General features: G+C 51.0%; 1 protein-coding gene across 1 annotated transcript in view; it reads left to right on the top strand.

Moving 5' to 3' along the window:
• The window catches only part of LOC128270493 (B-cell receptor CD22), an 89,924-nt gene extending 79,678 nt beyond the window's left edge, over window positions 1–10,246 (top strand). The window contains exons 5-11 of the mRNA XM_053007898.1: window positions 717–977; window positions 1,065–1,185; window positions 2,449–2,789; window positions 2,979–3,152; window positions 3,889–4,005; window positions 4,156–4,189; window positions 10,024–10,246. Of these exons, the coding sequence (XP_052863858.1) occupies window positions 717–977; window positions 1,065–1,185; window positions 2,449–2,789; window positions 2,979–3,152; window positions 3,889–4,005; window positions 4,156–4,189; window positions 10,024–10,246 (1,271 nt within the window). The remainder of the gene's footprint in view (window positions 1–716; window positions 978–1,064; window positions 1,186–2,448; window positions 2,790–2,978; window positions 3,153–3,888; window positions 4,006–4,155; window positions 4,190–10,023) is intronic.
• Window positions 10,247–17,030: the final 6,784 nt, after the last annotated feature.

The following is a 17,030-nucleotide window of genomic DNA, read 5'->3' as shown; positions in this document are numbered from 1 at the left end:
GAATGCATTTCTCCTAGTCCTTGTCTGACGCGGCCAGAACAGTGGTCTGTGTGCGCTACTGAAGTACCCCGCAAGAGTCGCCCTCAATTAACATTGTTTTATTAACGACAATAAATATTTATAGAATGCATTCGATCAGTGCAGTTGATGCCTTTAGTCTCTCGGGTTGCATTGCTTTCGCTGGCATTTAAATGCAACGGTCGGACACTTTCCCGCTACCGGTCGTAGCCAAAGGTGGAAAATGGTAAATCGGTCACAGTAGCGACCGGGGAAAAATCGAATGGAACCTGTATTTTTTCAATCATTTCAACGGTGCTCCTCCCGTTTGGGTAAACATGGTTTGGGGCGACAAGTTGACCCCATATTGAAAATTCCCGTCTGTTCCGGCCAGGCGAAACGGGGTCACGAACTAGCCGGTTTTTATATTTCCATTTCCCGTTGGCAATGGAAATATATGGCGACTGCGGAAGAGGCGCTTGTTTAAAATTAATGAGGAGAGAAAACGTCGTACAAAACTGTACCGAATCGGTTTGGGTCTAGCATCCTTAGTGGGTGTTACTCGCGACCGAGTGTGTTTGTAAATGATTGTCAGATATACGGTTGCGTTGGCGCAATATTGACGATAAATAACATTTCGCCCGGACGCTTCACATGCCCGAAGATGCAGAAATACATATCGACGCTCGACTACTTGCTGTTCTTGATTCACTTCGCAGATGCTCCGACGGTAAGACTGCTGGGGGCGCCACAGATCGACCTGGAGGAGGGCAAAGACTCCCTGATCCTACGATGCGTTGCGGACGCCAACCCTCCGGCCAGCATCGTATGGCGACGGGCCGGCCGGTCCGAGATTGCCAGCCTGCAGGAGTCTCTCCAGCTGCGTCCGGTCGGGCGACGCGATGCCGGGCTCTACACGTGCCAGGCCCAGAACTCGGTCGGCACCTCCGACACGATGTCCGTGCAACTGGACGTAAAATGTGAGTTGACGGCCAGCGGTTCGCCTGGCTCGCCGGTTTCCGGGGAAAATAACGTTCTTTTTTCTCTACCATCCTGTTCGCAAACAGATGCTCCGAAAATACTGTCCGCTGGGCCGGACCGGCTCACAACAGCGCCGCTGTTTAGCCCCGCTGCGTTCGAGTGTGTGGCCGAGGGAAATCCGGCACCGACTTACAAGTGGGTGCAGAGGTAAGATCCGATTTGTGAAGAATGGTTCTTAATTAGAGCCTTCAATTTTATTAGACACCTGATCCAGATATACAATAATGCTTAGAATTTATCCTTAAATCATAAGGCCTACCCTTTATATTTAAGGTCTTTATATAAAGATTGCTGTGGCATGTCCAATCTAAAATACAGTGATCAAATCGCAATCGAATTGTCCTCTAAAACCTCGACAACCGTTATCAGTAACGAGTTGATAAATTAGAAGTTAAAAGATATTATAAACTGCTCAACTGTTGTCGACTATTGTTAATCCCAATGTTTGGTAGGCAAAAGCGCAGACAAGTGGATCCTAAGTGAGTTTAAGGCTTTAACTTTAGTGGCCATTTCGCATTTCGTTTCGGGTCCTTCGGGAAAGTTGAAAACGTTGAGGTCCAGCACAGCCCATTCCATCTGGAAAGGCGTAATCCAATCTAGGTTCCCGGGCCGCGAAAGTGCAATTAAAACACCGTTTCGTGAAACACCGTTTATGAGCTCGCTCGGCACAAATTGTGCAGAAAGCAGCATCCATTCATACGGCGTCGAGCATATCATGCGCTCATTTCGCGTTGCTAATAATACGATGTAACACTCCACCCGTGCAAAAAGTACAGTTCTTCACTTGGCACGCAAACAGGCGCGTGTTTTGCAGTGTGAATGCTGTGCCGTGTGCTGCAGAGAGTGATAAAATTCTAGGCTAAAGAGGATTATATCTCTCGTTGGGGGAGATTCGAGAAAGTGCACAACAGAAAAATCTACGACGAGTGCTTATCAGCGACGAGTTTTTCATATGTTTTGCTGCGGTGATCCAGCGGCAATGGCAATGCGCCAAGCCAGGACCGTTGCAGGACGGTTCACCTACCATCCTCCCGGTCGGTCGGTCGCTTGATGCCGGGGTACCATATTTTTAATTAAAATTCATTAACGTCATTCTGCTCAGTGTATTATGAAAGTTGAACAAAAAACAAGATGCTCACCATCATCTTGCACTGCACACACACACAGTTCCCGGAGCACCCCGTCGTCAGCATATTTTGTTTGCAACTTTGTATGCCGTCCTCCCCCCGCCGGAACCCAACCAGTCTTTGACGCTGTGTCTTTGCGGCAATTTTTCATTTGATTTTCAACCTTCAACAGACCTGGCGCGTGTTGATGTCCTTTTTTTTTTTGTTTGTATGTTTTTCGTTCGCTACGTTCATTATCCAACACATTCACGCGGTTCGCGGCTTTTTTTCTCTCTTCCCCCAGAATCTCCTCGCAAGGGAAGCCCTTTCTGGACCGAGGGCGCGAGTCGCGGCTGGTGATAGACAACGTCACGTACGACTACCAGGGCGAGTACGAGTGTCGGGCGACCAACTTCATCAACGGCCAGGAACGGACGGCCACGTCCGATCCGATCGCGCTCCAGGTCGTCGGTGCCCCGCAGGTCCTGCGGACCACCTCGGCATCGGGCGGAGCCATCGGTCACTCGGTGTCGGTCAAGAAGGGTGACTCGGCCACCCTGTCGCTGATCGTGTGTGCCGATCCGCGGCCACGCCACGTCGCCTGGGAGTGGGGTTCGCTGCGACTGGAAGCTGGCTCTGGGATAGGTAATTATCTTGCTCCGTGCCCGTTGCTTTGCTATCGTCAGCAAGCATTCATGTCGGTTTTCAAACGAGCACGAATTCTGTACGATTCTTGAAGAACCGTTACGCTAGTTGTCGAGAAACGCGCCAGTCTGGTAGTGGCTTGATCGCTTGATTCATTCTACGTTTTCGTCCCATAAACCATCTCTCCAGGGCGCTATCGAGTGGACGACGTGACGCAGGATAGCCGCGAAGATTGCTATCTGGCGACGCTGCACATCGAAGCGGCGGACCTGCAGGATCAGCGCCCGTACTATCTGGTGGTCGAAAACGAGCGGGGCACCGATCGGCACGCCATCAATCTTCGCGTCGAAGGAATGTTCTCAGGTGAGGCTCGGGCTGCGGGTTCACTGCCGGTGGTCACATTCCGCCATTCGCGCACGTATTGTTACTCCGTCGGAACAAATTACCAGTTGCTCGACAAATGGCCCCCGGGTCTTGGCAGACCGGTATGATAGGAATGTGCCTGCCGGGCTGGAAATGATTCATCTTTGCTCCATGCTCCGCTAATAGGGGCGTGCGATTAACGATTTATGTGATCTCGATTTGAATCTCGTTTGCCCGAAAAAGTTTCCCTAATTGCCCGGACTTTCTGTGAGTGAGTCTTTCCTTGGAAAAGGTTTCATTTTTCGAACCCTTGACGGGCTCTACGTGACGCGCGACATTTTGTTTGCTTGCCACTGGTTTGCGTGAGTGAATTGTTGTTGTTCCGGCTCACCCCGGGGCGGGACATCTTCGGGCCAAAGGAGAATGTTGTCAAAGAATGATACCGTGGTGCAACTTTTTCCTTCATTACGGCCATTACAAATGATCATAATTAAGCCATTACGCGTACGCAAAGTAAGCGGCGCGTTGTCAAAGTTTTCCCGGTGAGCGCCGGTTTGAAAACATCATCCAAAAGTTTTTCACATCCCGCTGGGGGGGTGGTGCCCGGCGCGTTTCTTAACCCGCCAGAGAGACCGCGTCCGCGTAACTAAGCTTTAATTAATTTTTGCCATTCCATGCTCACCCCCGGAACACGACACACATCCCGACCGACCGACCGACGGTGGCCCCGAAGTAGTGGAACCGCTGGAACTGAGCTATCTGCTCGGCATTGCCGGCGGGTGCCTGGCGGCCTTCCTCATACTCATCTGTCTCTGCATCTACGTGGTCCGGGCGAGGAAGTGCTGCTTCAGAAGTAAGTATATCGGGGACGCCCCAGAACTTGACACTGGCGCTGGGCTGTGGTGTGGTTTCATTACTTCTGGTTCTTGCGGGATCCGAGACACCCAAAGCCGAGCTGGCATTCACATGTCGTTCTTTGTTGGACGTGCTCTTTCCTTCGCAGATCGCAACAACTACAAGACATCGGAAAAGGATAGGTAAGTATTGGCAGGTTGGAAGCGTGATCCAGGCAGTGTCCCGGATCCAGGACGTCGTTCAACGTTCGCGCTGGGTAGAAATCTAATTATACTTTCCAAGCACCACCACCACGGCTCAGGAGCTTGGCGAGCCTTGGGAGGTTGGTTGGTGGAAACTTAAAATTCTGTCAAACGTCGTTACAACGATCAAGTTTTGTAGGCGCCATCTTGAGATGGTGCCGTTGCCTGTTCTGAATATGCATGACGGGGCTGAGAGCGGACTCTGCCGGCCCCTCTGCCGGCGGAACCGCTCAATATGATCCCGATTTTATGCATGCAGAGTCCGGGTGGCGATGTTTCGTGGGCGTGTTTGAGCCCTCTTGGACGGGGTGGGACAGCACATCGATTTGACGTAAGCTGTTGCGGTTTTCTGATTCGACACTTTTTGTCGCACTCCGGGAATGCATTATTTTTACACCGAACCTGTTGTGCCGTTGTTGGGTTTGTGTCGTGCTCACGGAACACGGGCAACTAAAATATGCACAGCCATCGCCAATATTAAAATACAAAAATTCCACTTGTGCCGTGCCCTGCCGTTCGCCGGAGCACTGGTTTCTGCCATTCTGCCGGGATGTGGTGGAGTCTGTCTTGCTAACCGCAAAGTTATGCGACAGCAGCGGAAGAAATATACGGCCTGAGTTGCCGCTTTTTTTGCCCCTCAAGAACCAGGTGCACGCTTTGAAGCAGTGTGCGGCAGCTTTTAATCTTGGAAGTGGTCTGAAGCGAATTTTACAGCGCCTCGGCTTGCTGCAGCCAAGATGCCGAGCCGAGGGAACCGCCGCGCTGGGCCTCGAAAGTATTGAGCTGAAAACAAAAACAAACAGCCTCTTAAACAGTGTGGCGTATCGTGGTTGAGTTTTTCTGCCCGCTTACTTTCGCCGAACAAATCCTTTCCTGGCCCCATTTTTGCATACCATCTTAGCATGCGAGGGGACTCACCGATGGCCACCGACGGTTTACGGTTCCACCATCTTAGGGGCCGCTTGTTTGAAACGGTCCTCAAACAACACACGCGGAGCTACGCTTTTAAGCAACAAAAGATGGTTGGAAAAAAGGTGCACCACAATGACCCTACGTTAAAAGGGGCCAAAAAAGGCGGGCGGTGTTAATCCCGAATTTCTTAGCACCCGTGGCGATGAAAACAATTTGGTTATAAATTAAAAAATAATTTCACCAACATTTTTTTTATGACTCGAAAGGCGGACCCTACGGGGGAAGAAAAACAATGGCGCTGAAGGCAGGGGCCAGCGTAAGATGCTGCGCCCTGATGAGTCGAGGCGAATTGACAAACGGCTTCGAAGAAACTTGGTCCTTGCAATCTTTTTTGCTAGTTTCACCGGTTCACAATGACCGCTATTCGAGCAGGAACCGCCACCCGGATCTCTCTTTCTCGGTTCACATTTTGGTGGGTAATATATGGGAAGCTTGCGAAACTGTCCCCGTAACGGCCAGCCGGCGGAGTATCCTATTGACAATAAATCTTGCACATTTGACACTGAAAATTGAAAATATCACATGACAAATAACGTCCGACGATGGACCATTTTTCATGTTCACACGGATGTGGCGCCGATGCCGATGTGGGATCACCAACGCCAAAGGCCCAACAACCGAACACGGATGAAAGGTTTTGGGAAAATTGGATTTTGAGCAGCTATCTTTTAAGGCACATCGGCCCGGGCCAGTGGGAAAAAGGAAGACGACGGCACCCCAAAGCCCTCTTCATTGCCGCGCCCGGGTGGCGAGAAACCGGATACGCCAGGAACAACAGCGGGTCCAATAGATTTTCCCATTCAGCGACGCACAGCGACACGCCGAAACTTATCCAGTTACTCAAACGAACGCTTTGATCGAAAGCCACACGGTAATCAATTCGAGGCGGATCAGTTTCAAGGATGGAGCACATTAGAATTCAAAGGCAGTGTGGCGCCATGGCGTGCTGTTATTCAAGGAACTCGCAGCGTTGCATGTTAATGATCTCCAAATATTCCGTTTTCGAACGCTTAAGGATATCAGCTGCCTAGGTTTGGATTTTAATGCTATAATAAGCTTCCGCGGATGAGTGGGACGGTGGTCGGAACTTGGGAAAAGCAGAATGTTTCAATTCTGTTGCGCCATGAACTGAAAAATTCCATCAATATCAATATTTCAATTTCATCAGCATTTTACGCGCGTTTTACGATCGACCTTCGCGACACATTCACGGAAAGAGTCGGTTTTGGTAACGACGTTGGTGTGTGCCTAGCCTTTGCAAAGAAAATGACCAAACCTTAGCCTTGCCTTGGCGGTAGAATCAGGAAGTAGATGGCAGATTGACCAACCGATGGTTTTTATGTCGTAAACGCCTGAAAGTATGCAAACAAAGCCGGCATGAAGGAAACGGAAACCAAGTGGAAGTGGATACACAATACGCACACACACACACGGGCGCGTACACAGCATTCGATCGGAGCAAAACAATACGAAAGCGACGCAAATCTCTTATTAAATCCTATTAAAATGCAGCCATCTCTCCTGGATGGCATATTGAGTTCGCAACGGGGCACTGCGGCCTCTGCTTCGGACCATTCCTGGGGATTTATATTGTTTGCCAACCCGGCCGGCATCCTTACGATAACAATGTTTTCCAACGTCCCGTCTCGGTTCTCCCCAAAGGCCTGGTCTTTTGCTGCTTGCGATCAAAGACACCAGCAACCGGCACAGCATCTCGAGCGTGTAAGAACCGCAAAGTGGTGCCGTGCGATCTGCCGACCGAATATTGGAAATTTTACTTCAGCTTCATGGCTGCGTCACCCGTCGGTGTGAGTTCTTATCTTTGTTTCTTCTTAGTGTTCCGTTTTTATGTTGTAAATAATAAAAATTCAATAAGCCCACGAGCACGCCGTTAAAATAAAGCGTCACTGTAATGTGCAATTTTTCTATTACAACAACAGAATGTGACCGTTTTCGAGGTTTCGTGATTATTCCGCATGCGGTATTGCCTGGTCGCCTGACTGACTGACTTGCTGTATGAGCGTATGAGCAACCTGGCCCGTTTGGTGCTTTAGTGTAATGGACGGGCCCGGTCCCTGGCGACATCTTTAAATCCTCGAGATAAAGAATCCATTACGAAAGTAAATGGTGTCGTTCGACGAATGGAACAACTTTTGCTCTCTATTCATAAGGAAACCGCTGCGCACGGCGCGGCTTTTGGAAGATGCCCCTGGAGCTTGGACAAGGCCCCCGCCTGAAAAGGCTTTCGAAACCGTAGGCTAAACATTTGCATGGAAATTTAAGCGAAAATTGTCCGAAGTAAATCCCTCTGCAGTTCATGGAAATTTTAAGTTTCTCCTCTTCAATGTTTCGACGTTGACGGGAGGATGGATTATTTATTCACTTAAAATATGTAAAATTGTTTGTCAGGAAGCCATTGTTCCGGTCGGAGGAACTGTCGCTTGCTATGCAAATTCTTCCTCGTTTAGCGCGTTCTTGTGTTGCGTCGAGGTGATCCTTTCTTCATAAGAGTTTTGCATGAAAGCTTCGCAGTCGGCGACAGATTTTAGTCGATAATGTTTTACAGCAATTGATTCTGTTGTGGTTCTTGAACCTCTACATACAATAGCTATCAAATTCGCCCATGTTTGACACCAAACGCAACAATGTATCTAAGGAACAAAAGCAATTTCTTAAACACAAATTGGAGAACCGATACCGAACAGATACCGGTGCTGCCACTAGCACACTTCCGGGAACACACCTGCGGGCTGAGGTCCTTGCCGGGGAGAGTTAACGAGCCCGAATGGGATTTCTGATGAAATCCCAAATCACAAAGGGGTAATCCAATTAAAACCACAAAGAATTTTCAACAATCCCTCGGTCAACCGGCTCGGTGCTACTCGGTGAATCGTTCCGTTGTCCGATGGCTCGTCGGAAGATGCTTCCTTGTAGGTCACATTTTCTTTGCCGACTGGACGATAAAAATACGAGCACCGCACGGTTGTCCGGTCCAAAATTCCGGACCAGACCAAATGCACCCCCGTATCGGCAGACTAACCGAGCACAGACACTTGCGTAGAAGGTTGATTCGGAAGGATTTCGAGTCTCATCAACGCGCACTCCACCGTCCGTCCGTCCGTCCGTCCGTCCGTCACACATCCTTCAGCCATTTTGTGGCCCATTATGGTGTCGTGGTGGTCAGTTTGTTGTCCGGCGGTTTCAGACGACTGATGACACCGTAAAGGTGATTTGTTCGAGCGGGGCTTTGGATTGCTCTCCGTTGGCATCAACGATAAGTTTGGTACCACTTCGGTCACGTGAAGCGAACGTACCCGTCTCGTCAAGATTTAATAGCTCAAGGTCAAAGTAGCGAAAGAAGAACTCATATTTTAAAGGGTTCTATGCAGAATATAGCGCCTTAAGTTGCGCGCGAGAGGGCACGAGAATCGAATTAATTGTGAACCAATTTGTCCATGAAAAACAATACCCCAAAACAAAGGCCTGGACCGATTTGGAACCCGTTTCTCCAGAACCTTGATCGAATTGGTTTCTCCTCGTCTCCTCGTTCGCTACAACCGACTCAACCCGGATCGACTACGTATCCCGGCCCCGGTAGCCTCCGAATGAGTGGTCATTTTTCATGCTGCTTCTCGGGACCTTTTGGGTGCTTGTCGCACTGCCTGCCCGGCTTTCGGCTTTGGCCCTCCCGGAGCCGGGTGGACGGCGTCGCTTCCGGTCGCTTTGATGGATGGACGGAATTACAGATAGCAACGGAAGAAATCTAAACAAATTTCGGGCAATATTTTACTTTCCGCAATTTTCTTCGCCAGAGGCCTCACTCACTGCTGGACGTTTGAAAAGGGAGGCAAAATTTTCTTGTGCTGCATAAAGCCGACGCTTTGGTTCATGTTTTCCCGTCCCACGGAACTGGCGCACCCACCGCTCCGAGGGTGCGTATTTTCGGGTGGCAAACAAAATAATGGGACTTGTGACGCTTCTGCTCTCGCTTGGTCAGGAAGCCGCATGACGTTTCTGCCACGTAGTATTTTTTAAGGTGAGGTACGTCATCGACAACATAAAATTTGGCCAAACACCACAGGTCAAAGCTTTGGCCGCGAGAATACCCTGCGAACAGAGTACCTTCGACCGAGATGCCGGCTGAAGAAAAATGCCGACTTCTGGAGAAAATAAAGTGAATGCGGTTTAAGTGGAATGAAATGTTTCCTTAATCGTTATCATAAATAATACCCACCATTGTTGCCCGGTTCGTTTCGATTCCGCTCGGTGTACCTCGGTGCGTTCTTGGAAAGCGTCGAGAAGCATGCCCGTCCTGGCATCCTGCCGTAGCTGTGTGTGATTTATTTCTCCTTCTAAGGCAATCATCAGTTAAGACTATTTAAAAATCTCTCACATCCGCGAAAAAGAACGATTTTACAATTAATCCATCCAACAAAACCGATCTGTGGACTTTGGAAAGAACCCTCAGAACTCTCTCGAGAGATTATGAAAGTCCCCGGACAAGATGCACTTATTTTGGGAACGTGCAGTTAATGCAGTAAATCACTCCTGGTCGAACCAGACCTCAATTCGTCCTAGTTGCCAGATCCCCACCATCTATTATTATTCGAACTATTAGAGCCGCATTAGCAGCAACTTAAAGTTGAACGCTCAGATCGATCCTCAGACGCTCTTCGCCCGGCAACCGGTAAATGTGCTGCTGTGGACATCCTTCTGTGCCATCGACGGCCACTCCCGGGGGCGGTCAAGATTTCTCTCTGACGACTCTCTGCTAATGGGCCGCGTTGTTGTTTTTCTTGCAGCGAAAAAGCCGACCTGAAGTCACGCTCGGACAGCTTGAGCGGGCCGCCGCTGGACTCGATCTACACGACACCGACCGGGTTCCATCACCACCAGCACCACCCGCACCATCCGCACCACGCCGCGCACCATCACGCGCAGCAACCGAACGGGACGCCCGGTTCGCCGGAAGCAATGAAGGTACGCATGGCTGCGATGATATTGCAGCCACCGACAAGGGTTTAGCAGACGCCAAACAGTGAGACCGACGGCACGGTGAAGGAGTCGCTCACGGACGACGACGAGGACGCGTCGGCGGCCGATCCGTGCCCGCGCTCGGATCGCTCGTCGACCGTCGGGGCCATCGTCCGCGAGCCGGGCTCCGACGCCTCCGCAGAGTCGCCCGTCGGCGGTCTCAGGCGGTCGCTCGACCGCACCCAGGGTCAGGCGTCTAGGTTATCGGGCGCGTCTGAACCGGAGCAATCTCCGGGTCAGCAGCAGCAGCAGCAGTCGGCCCGGCCGAACCCACAGCAACAACAACAACAGGAGCAGCAGCAGGAGCAGGAAAAGGGGCAGGGGCAGGGGCAGGAGCAAGCGTCAAGCAAAATGGCGGCCACGGCGGCGAAGGCGAGTGATTATGGTTTGGAACGGTTCAACCGGTTGCTGGACCGGCTCGATAGGGGGCACTTTTTGATCCGATCTAGCTTTAAGAAGTCCTACTCGCTGATCCTGATGTCGCGCGCTTCGACCGGTTCCGGTGGCCGGTCGCCAGCGTCCGGGGGCGGGGGGATCGAGGCGGAGGGCAGCGGCACGACGAGCACGGCAAGCACGAGCGTCCCGAACGAGCGACCGAAGGTCGGCCAGGGAAGTGGTAGCAACAGTAACAGCAGCCACAGCAGTGGCACCGCTCCCTCCTCCACCGCTGGGGGGTTGGACTGGCGGCGCACGGGAACTCCTGGAACGGATGGGCCGATGGGTGGCTCACTGCGCGCTGGAAATCCGGGGCGTGCGCGGGGAGGCATCATCGTAAAGGCCAACTCCAGCACCGGCATCTATCAGTTGGCGAGCCAGGACGAGGCCGGGGATGTGGGGAAAAAGGAGCCAACGAGCGGCACCGGTGCATCGGCAGACCCGGATCTGGCGGGCGGCGGCGAGGATGCGAAACCGAGCGACGGAAATGCTGCCGATCGGGCGCCGGAAGTGTTCGATACCGATTCCGGTTCCGGCGGTGGCGGCGGCGGCGGACCCGGTAAACAGCTGCTGGTCCCCGGAGACCGGACCCGGAGTCCCCGGAAGTTCACTTCCCCCACGCCGAACAATTACGAAAACATCCGGCGACCATCGGCGGCGGTGGCCGGCAGCCGGACACTGGGCCACTCCTACCGGAAGCCATCGAGCGGTCGGCGGAAATCGAACCGGGACGAAGCCGGAGATTGGAGCGACGAAGTGGCGCATCGGTTGAGCGTTAGTTTGCCGCAGTCCGAGGCCGCTCCGTTGCACTGGCAGCGGGCTCCGGGTGCCGTTCCGACACGCTTCTTCCAGCGCCAGGACTACGCTCTGCCGCCGGGAACTGATTTCCCCGCAGTGGAGGACGTCCGGAGCAGCAAACGGCCGCACGGTAAGCGACGCTGGCTGAGTGGAGGTCACCGGAAAGCAAGCCAACCCACGCCGAACGTCCCGGCACCCGGATTCTTCCCGGATGGCGGCGAAGACGCGGAGAAGTTGCCGCCGCAGTTGAAAAACATGAATCTTCATTTCCCCAACAAGACTCAGGGCGGGGCGGCGGCCGTAGCCGAGACGTACCAGCAACTGGTGCCGCTCGGACCACGTCCTGACGGCGAACGGACGTACTTGACGAAGGCGAAATCCCACTTCGTGCGGCTCGGCCAAAAGTGTCGTCTTTTGGGCGGTTCGGCGAAGCGGCCCCGTAGTCGAAGTCCTAGAGGTGAGGGAACCGAGGCGGCGGCGGCGGCGATGGAGACCGGCATCAGCTCCTACAATCTGGACGATCTGATCAAGGCCACGCACCGGTACGAGCGGAACGAGGTGGCCAATCTGATGGCCAGTCAGAAGCTGCTCTACAAGAGCTACCAGTCGGAGTTGGACCTAACGAAGAACTTGGCCTACCTGGATAGCTTCCTGAACGAAGCGTTCGATGGCGGCCAACGACGGGATCAAGCGCCTCCGGCGGTGCGTCACAAGCGGGCCAAATCCTGCTCGAAACCCTTGTCCGCGGTCGGTCCTGACGAGGACGCTACCACGGACAGTACGGCCGAGTTTGCGCCCAGCAACCATCGTAGGCACCACCCGGCGGTCCCGGTGAATCTGATCCAGCTGGAGGATGTATGGGCGTCCCGGGACACGAACGGAGGGGAGCCCCGCACGTGGACCACCAACAACAACACCAGTTCCAGTTCGAGCGAAGCGCTGCGCAATAACCACGTCGCCCCGACCGGCTCGGTGGGCAAATTGAAGGACTTCCTGCTGCTCGATGCCGACGCATATCCCGTCGACGACGATGATGATGATGATGAGGATGAAGAGGAGGACGAGGAGGAGGAGGAGGACATACGGTACGACGAGGACGACGAGCCCGGCACGGACGACGACCGGATGCTGCTGTACGCCGTGGCAACGGGCAATGGTCCAATCCACGAGTTCACCCGGGGGCCCGAGGCGCTGGTGGAGCGGAGCGGCAAAAATAACGCCACGTCCAGTTCGCTGAGTAGCAGCGATTACGCGTCCGTCTACAGTGCCACCTCGAGCGGTGGAAACAACGGTGGCCGGACACCCAGCGGAGGAGGTCCTGTGGTTGCACCAACAACGGCCAGCACCAGTGGACAGAGGGCGCTGCGAGCGAAACTGCACACACGGATCTATAACAATTTTCTCGACGGTCCCCCGGGTCCTGGGCCCGTGCTTGGCGAAAAGAATCAGCGCCTGCGGATGGTAGGGGGGCGCCCCGCTTCGGACCGGTACGATTATCGGGTGCAGGCGAAACCGCACCGCCAGATGGCAGCACCACCCGTGGTGGCGGTCGACGTCAGCTTGCAGCAGGAGAACTATCTGGAGCACTATCAGCAGGTGGCGGCCCTGGTGGTGGGCGATTGTGGCCGACTGGACGCGGCCGACCCGACCACCCTGATGTCCTCCTATCTGCCTGGCCGCAGCCGAAGTGGCAGTGGGCCGCCACCGTACCACGGCAACAATGCGTCACCTAACGAGCTAACGTCCGACAACTCCGAGGACGATGGTCCGGCCCGCCTTGCGATAGCTCGCCGGGCCGATAATGAGACTGCCGCGGACCGGAAGAGCATCCACAACGTCGGCTCCGGACTTCGCTTCCCGAACGATGCCCAGGGGACTCAGCGGGTGCGCAAGCAGAAGGTGAAGGTGTCCGCGGTGCCCAAACCGACACCGCCCAACAACTACCTGAACTATGGACCCCACCGTGTTATCGTGTCCCAGTCGCGCAAGGATCACGGCGAGCTGGTACTCGAGTACGAGTGTTAGCAGGGCCCGGACTCCGACTTCGGACTCCGGCCGAAGGCAGCAGGAGTCAAGATGCTGATGCTCTAGAGGCCCGCCGCTGGTTCACCACCCCCCGTCCCTCGTGCTCTTTTGTTTTGTCCGTTGCGTGTAAAATGTAAATCTTCGTGATACCGACAATAAATAGCCACGTAAGGATCATATGTAGACATGTAGGCGCCGATTTAAGCCGATTTAGCTCACTCGCCCGAACTCCGATCAGCGGCAGCGCTGGGGTGTTCGTCCGATGCCGGCTGAGGGAGGGACACCGGAGTCTGAGATACAGTGGATGGCGAAAAGAAGTTTAGTTGAAGAACACAAAAGATTTTAGCGAATACGAGGATGCGAGATTTGCTTTAATCAACTTAAAATCAATCAAAAACATTGTAAAAGATGAGTGATACAAGAGACAAATTTTAGGCCAAACATATTTAGAACAAGGCAAATTCCACTTAGGCGAAAACAAGTTTAGTATCCGCAATATATACCATTCCGCCCAGGCAGTGTAGCCAAACATCCTGGTTTTGTTATGTGGCCTTTTCTAAAGTCCTCACATATTATTTTGGTACAGATTGGTTTGATTAATTTTGTCAATTCTGTTGAATTTAGTGGGATCTTTTCGCATACTCCAAGGTTCATGAATGGTAATATGTTCTGAATAGTTTGCTGATCTGGACAAAGATGTTAATAGTCTAAATCTTTGATATTATTGTCCACGAGATATTGCACGAAATGACATGTAGATTGCGGCACTATCCTGTGGTGCGGGGAAATCTTCACCAATAAGACTTGTTCATTCATGAATGTTTTTTGCTTTCATCAAGTTTTGGCCAGCTTTCGAGTCACCATCACCAGGAAAGTTCACCAACTTGTAGGATTCATGTAAATAATGCATCCCTGGAATGCCGTTGAAATTTGTTTCCTAATGATGATTTAGATCGCATATAGCAGAAAATTTCAAGTCCTCACAATGATAGTTGAGTCACAACCAAAATTCATCACTCCAGGCCAGCTTTCCTCAAAATAAGCGAGGTTTCAAAGATTGCCGTTTGTTTTTGGCCAATACTTTAGGCGGATTGAAAAGGGTTTGTGGAGAAGATGTTCAGTATACGTTTATCAACCCGTTTGGGTATTAATTTCTTGCGCCATGCTTCGTTTTCATAAACCTCGATTATTTAACCTTTGGTCGACTATTTTGCCAAATTTAATTGTTTGTTTCACCACTAAAACTCATATTTTCGATCATTTAACGTTTTTCATTGGTTAGTTTACAATATTTCGATGTTTCTGCCATCGTAGACGCTGAGAAACAGCATAATGTCTTGTGATTCTGCACCATGCGTTTCTCAGCCTTAATTCTGCATTTTGAATATGAAACATGTAAAAAACACGTTTTTATTGCTCATAAATTAAAAAATGTTCTCTAGTTGCTTTATTACCGAGCAAAACAAAAGAAAATTGATATGAAAAACTGAAAACTTCAAGCTTCCAACTTAAACCAAACTTGTTTTCGCCGTGCTCAAATTGACCTTTGGCCACAAATGGCCGCATCAGTCTACTACACTACATCTAAACCTCATTTTATCGCTCAAATTTTGCTCATAGAACGTCAAACTAACATACAACGTCTCAAAAGAGCGATTCAAAAGGAAGAGGCATTCATATTTTCACATATTATTCAAATGTTCAGGAGCTAAACTTCTTTTCGCCATCCACTGTATGTGCGTGTTCAAGTATGTGTGTGTGTGTATGTATGTGTAGATAGGACATTCGGCAGATCGCCTGGTGGAGCTCGCCGTCTCGATTGTTAGTTTTCTTTCCGTTCGGATCCATAGCAGTCAATTGAAGTGGTGGTAAACAGACCAAAGCCCAGAAAGTATCACGTTGCAGTTATCGAAGGAGAAAATATCGAAGATTTGAGAGTAGAATACGAGCCTTGGCCACGGACAAGGGAGATCATTCGTTAGACAAAACACACATACGATTAGCTAAGCTGCTAAACTACTCCACAGGAAGGCAAAGAAAGCCTCGCAGTCGAAACACGAAACCTTTCGAAAGACGCAAGCTATCGCAATTAAACGAAAACACTGAGCATATGAAATATTGTAACTAGGGGCTGCTAGGGTAACGAAGTCTAGTTTAGGATTAATACGCGCAGAACTCTTGTTAGGGGCGTAAAGGCTGTAAAAAGCGCATACATAAAGTTTGTCGTAAGCTGTAAATTTGACTGTTTGCGCTTTGCGACCAAAGGTTACGTTTATTGTTGTTGCCCTCGGCGAAGGATTTAGCTAGACAGTAACCAATCTCATCAATTAGCACCGTCATGCCGTGAGTGTAGCTCGAGAGAAGTCGAGAATGTAGCATAAACGCACATCAGCAAGCGAAAAAATTTGAGCTTCCAAACCAAACACACATCGGCGCGGTAGTGCGGCTTGCAAATCGTTTCTGTTTCGGGACACTTTCGTTGGGCCGTAACGAAAGCTACCACGGGAGTCCACGGTACCGGCCGGTAATCTGTACTTCAAACCATAATCACTCGTCCTCGTCCGATCGATCTGCCTGCTAGCTCCGGCGAAGGAAACCAGCGGCAGCAGGAGCCACACCACGGGCGATACTAGGGCCCTTGAATCGAGCTCCGTTTTCCGTTTTTGCTCCTCGTTTCGAAAGATTTCACCGACGCGTTGCCGACCGATACTTGAAACGCCTCGAAAATCAACAACGCAAAACAAAAAAATCAAAGACATGATAACAGATTTCACACCCTTCTTTAGTACTTAAGCAATACCAAAAAAAAAGAAACCGAATCAAACAACCAACCGAACGGACAAACGGAAACAAACGAAACTCGAACACACACAAACCATACACCGAGCAGCAGAAACTAGCCAACCGTTACTATCAACTATCGAACCACACACACATATACACGAATAATCTACACTTCTTGCTTCCTGATCCTGTTACTAGCTGTGCTCCTGCCGTTTTGATACTCGACCCTAAATTTCGTTCGCCATTTTGTTTCGTTTGGTTTCATCTTACGTGGTATTTAGTTGTACTTTGTCCCATTCAAAGCCCCAAACCACTTAGTCTATTTATTAATCAGTTTTAGTGCGCGCTTTCGTTTGCTAGACCGGCCCCCGAGGTTGCCGATTTTAATCTAACACACACATATGCATTACGTTTTACGTTCTTTGCGTGTTTTTTTGGTTGATAAGCTAATCGTAGATTTAGTTTTTAACGAGTGCTTACCGAAGGTCTTCTGTATGGGTTTTAGGTTAGAGTTTCACGGGCTTATCATTTGAAGGCGCTGAGCCGTTGAAATGCGGAGTGATCGAAGTTTGACGGAAAATACGAATAAACAGAACACACACCACCACGTTGAACGTTTTCATTTCACACACACACACACACACACCACAGAGTGCGATCCACTTCATCCCGTACTGAATCACTGACTACACTATTACGTTTCGTTTTCGTTTTTTTGTTCTTCTGTTATACA

The sequence above is a fragment of the Anopheles cruzii genome, chromosome 3 (assembly GCF_943734635.1).
Source record: "Anopheles cruzii chromosome 3, idAnoCruzAS_RS32_06, whole genome shotgun sequence".
NCBI classification, from domain to species: Eukaryota; Metazoa; Arthropoda; class Insecta; order Diptera; family Culicidae; genus Anopheles; species Anopheles cruzii.
The sequence above is the reverse complement of the archived record's forward strand: the minus strand, read 5'-3'. Positions and strand labels throughout refer to the sequence as shown.